Raw genomic sequence first — 3,830 nt, forward strand, 5'->3', positions numbered from 1 at the left:
CTTCTGGCGGCACTACATCAAGCAGTGCTCACATCTGACAAACAAGAACAACACCAAACCACCATCAGGTTCTTCCTTTTTTCTTCTATTTCCCTCTTTGATTCTCTTGCCCTCTCTGTCTGTTTTATTTTAATATTTTCCATCTCCATCTCTCAATGTCCTATACTTTTTCTTCCTTTTAGCCTCTACTCTCTAGGTTATTGTGGCTGCTGCTCCCGTCGATTTCTGGTTTATGTTTTAACCATTGAGGGTTTTTTAGTTATAGACTATGGAAGGGTTTATGATACTTCATTATTGATAATGAATGAGTTTTATTGCCCATGACTTTTTTTTAAACATTTATATATGTCATAAGGACGGCATGAAACTACCTGTAGTTTTTCAAATAACAGGCATCTGAAATTGACAGCCATGCCTCAAACAATACCTTGCTTAAGATCTAGTTTCGAGATTTTAGAAAGATCATTCTTGCAATGTAAGAAAAAGGTAAAATTTATAAATGGAAATAAAAACCATTTATTGAGTGTTACTAAAGCTGCAGTGCTAACACCAGAACAGAACTACATTAAGAATTAGTAAAGAAAACAATGAAAGTAAACAGAGATATGAAGATGCATCTGACCATGAATGGCCTGGTGTCCTCTACCATCTCGAGTTGGCGAGTGCCTTCGAGGTGATAAATACCTTCTGTCTAGTGTATCCCTCAAGTCATTGGCTAAGTCTTTCCTACCTGCAATAAGACAAGAAATTCCATTGCTACAGACCAAAATCAAAAGCAATGGATGCAAACAAAATAAAAATACAAAAAACAATAACAAGACCACACTTACCATTAACTGGAATAATAAGAGAAACTGAGAAACATAATAATGAATAGTAATAGAGCCTCCCTGATGAGAGCAAAAAGGGAACAGAAACTAGCAGCCCTCATACTATGACAGATATGGTAAAACCCATGTATGTAGTTTTAGCTTTGGAGTGTAATCAAGGTAACAATGGGTTAAGGACAGTTCAGATCCTCATCTTGATAAGCAGTAACATATGAATTTAATGATTTCAATCTCAAATGCAGAGATATATCCAAGATGCTTAGTAAACCAAAAAAACAATCCACATGCTATCAGACTTGATTTCTCCGGACATCATTTCTGTTAATGGTTCCACTTTGCCATTGCCCAAGTAGCCACAGTAAATACAGAAATATCAGTCAAAATGAACAACATAAGCTCCATGCATTCTGGCAGTAGAATTTGGGCATAAAATAATTGGGAAATTTGCTGAACTTGCTTCTGATCAAGATATAATGCAAGCAGACATATCCACATGAGCATAATCATGATCCTTCACGAAACACAGTAGTTCCACATATTCATGTAATGAAGCATAAAAATGGTTGACAAGAAAATGCTATGCCAAGACTAGTTTCAACCAGAAGCATCCATCCTGAAGAACCACTCATCTAAAATGAAATGCCCATACTGCTGGAAATGCAACAGTTTCAACAAGGTAATGTGATGATGTCCTATCCTTGACAAACTAATTTGACATTATTCTCATATGCTACTTGTTATTGCATATCTAAGCTTCTGGCTATGCTGACACAGAATCAAAGTACATCAGGTCCAGTATGTCAGATATGTATTGAGATCCTCACTCCTTTAAGAAATATGGAATCCAGCTAAACAAATTGAAGAATAGTGTATCAAAAAACAAGGCAGCGAATAGGGCTATGATTAAATATTTGACTGGAAATACTGTGAGAGCAACAGTGGGACCAATAGCCACATTAGAGTGAAAAGAAGCCGTATGGAAAAAGATTGATCGAAGATATACCGCCTCCGCAAAGTGCATGACTATAGACATTTGGGTAAGTTGGTATTACCACTTTCATGTGAAGGTGCAAATTAACTAGTTGAAAACGCACTACGTATTTGAAAATAAAAAAGAGAAAGAAGTTGGAACGATAACAAATTAAGAAAAGCAGTGGTTGTGATGATACACAAGCAACTATAGGCTGCGCCAATATACAATCAAGAATAGAGTAACCAAGAAGAATGATGGATTTGACCATTTCAAAAAATAACATTCTCAATTTTTTTTATGGCATAGGCAAGATAAATGGCAACAAAACAACATTTAATGATTAACCAATGCGATCATGGTCCTCTTACCCATTGTTTCTTTATTGAATTTCAATAAGAATCAGTCCAGCACACAGATACTCAAACTGCTCAGGTTCACTTTATTTTTATGTGCATAAATTCAAATAATATGCCCATATCTAAAATATTTTAAACTACCTAACAGCTAACTGCATTGAGCATAAAAACCCTCGTGCTGCATCTCCTTTCTGTTCATGCATGACTTTCCTAGTCTGATAAATTTCTACTCAAATAAAAAACAAGCACAGAGTCACAGTATAAAGAAGCTTCATCCTTCGTCCAAGGAGCTACACCATACATTATTTGACAAATACTGAGAAACAAAACGAACTGAAATCAATCAACTACACATTTTCTTCTTCAAGAAACTTACACCAAAACATTATTCTCGACAAACAAAAGGAACCTAACCTAACCCAGTCAGTTATTAACATGTGAAAGGCAATTTCACCCGAATAAATTCAAGTAATACTATCAGAGTGTCCCACACAAAAATAAAAATAAACAAGCAATTCAAAGATGAAAAGTTTTACCATTATAAGTGGCAGAGAACCTTCGCAACTCAGCATTGCCATGCGCAAAGTTGCAATTATGACGCGTGCAGCGTCCTCTCTGATAAGGAACACATAACCTTGTCTTGAATTGCTTTCGTTCAACCATCTTCCTCTTCAGCTCTAATCAGACTCCACGAAAAAAGAAGCCAAAAAGAAAAAGAGTTGTGTTGTGCCAAAAGAAGCGATGACAACAATCAATATCAGTGTTTTAGTTCCCGCGCGAACAAGTAACCCTAAATTCCAAATTTCCCAAACACAATGCCTCTTGCTGTGAAAATGCCACAAAACGAATAATATCAACGAGAAAAACAAGAACCCGTTAAAAGAAATTGAAGCAAACAACAAAAACTGTATTAAGAAAAAGGGAACGGTGTTTTCTTGTTGAGCAGAAATCGATGAGGAGAATGAAAAGACAAACTCGGCAAGAAAGTGGTACCTTGGTTGAAATTTGAAACTGAAAGAAGAATGTGAAGTCACAACAGAGAAGGAGTGACACTGAAAGTGTAGAATGGTTTTCGTTTTTGTTTTTTTACTTTTTTTTTTTCTTTAGAAGACTTGACTTTTGGTGTTGGTTGGGTTGTTTAGTTCCCGCGTGACCCGACCCGAATCGTATTCTGTGCCACTTTTTTGTTTTTTGGTCAGTGCTACTTTGTAGTTTGTAAAAGCTTTTCGATGTTAGGGCTTTGTGGACGTTTATTTTTTAAAATATTCGTTAAATTTTGGTATAACATTCAGATATTGAATTTTACGGTGTTTTTAAAATTTTGGAGACAGAATAATATATTCTTAGCTTTCTGTCCCAGAATTTAAAAAATAAAAAATTTCCATAAAATCGAAGCATATTATTCTATTCCCAAAATTTTAAAAAATATTATAAAATTCAATAATTGAGTGTTACATCAAAAATTTTTTAATAACTAAAAAAAATTAACCTTTTTTGGCCAATATTTCCCAAAATATAAATTAGTTATTGACGTTCGCAAATGGGCCAAATTATTTTTTTTTAAAGATTAGCTAAAGACACATGATAAAATTAGTAATAATAAATATTTAAATTTTTTAATAAATGAAATTTTTATCTTTTATATATTTTTTTAAATGATAATTTTAATAT

At 34.1% G+C, this 3,830-nt stretch overlaps 1 protein-coding gene across 5 annotated transcripts in view; it reads right to left on the reverse strand.

Annotated features, from left to right (window-relative positions):
* LOC107629951 (zinc finger CCCH domain-containing protein 13) overlaps positions 1–3,325 on the reverse strand; it is an 8,230-nt gene extending 4,905 nt beyond the window's left edge. For 2 of the 5 annotated variants that reach the window (XM_016332918.2, XM_021118314.1), the window contains exons 1-3: positions 3,153–3,325; positions 2,696–2,984; positions 623–730 (exon numbers count right to left, since the gene is read on the reverse strand). In XM_016332918.2, the coding sequence (XP_016188404.1) occupies positions 623–730; positions 2,696–2,822 (235 nt within the window). In that variant the 5' untranslated portion in view covers positions 2,823–2,984; positions 3,153–3,325. Of the gene's footprint in view, positions 1–622; positions 757–830; positions 1,679–2,695; positions 2,985–3,152 lie in introns of those variants that run through there. The other 3 variants (XM_021118316.1, XM_021118315.1, XM_021118317.1) reach the window with 3 other exon arrangements.

This window comes from Arachis ipaensis, chromosome B03 (assembly GCF_000816755.2).
Source record: "Arachis ipaensis cultivar K30076 chromosome B03, Araip1.1, whole genome shotgun sequence".
Lineage (NCBI taxonomy): Eukaryota > Viridiplantae > Streptophyta > Magnoliopsida > Fabales > Fabaceae > Arachis > Arachis ipaensis.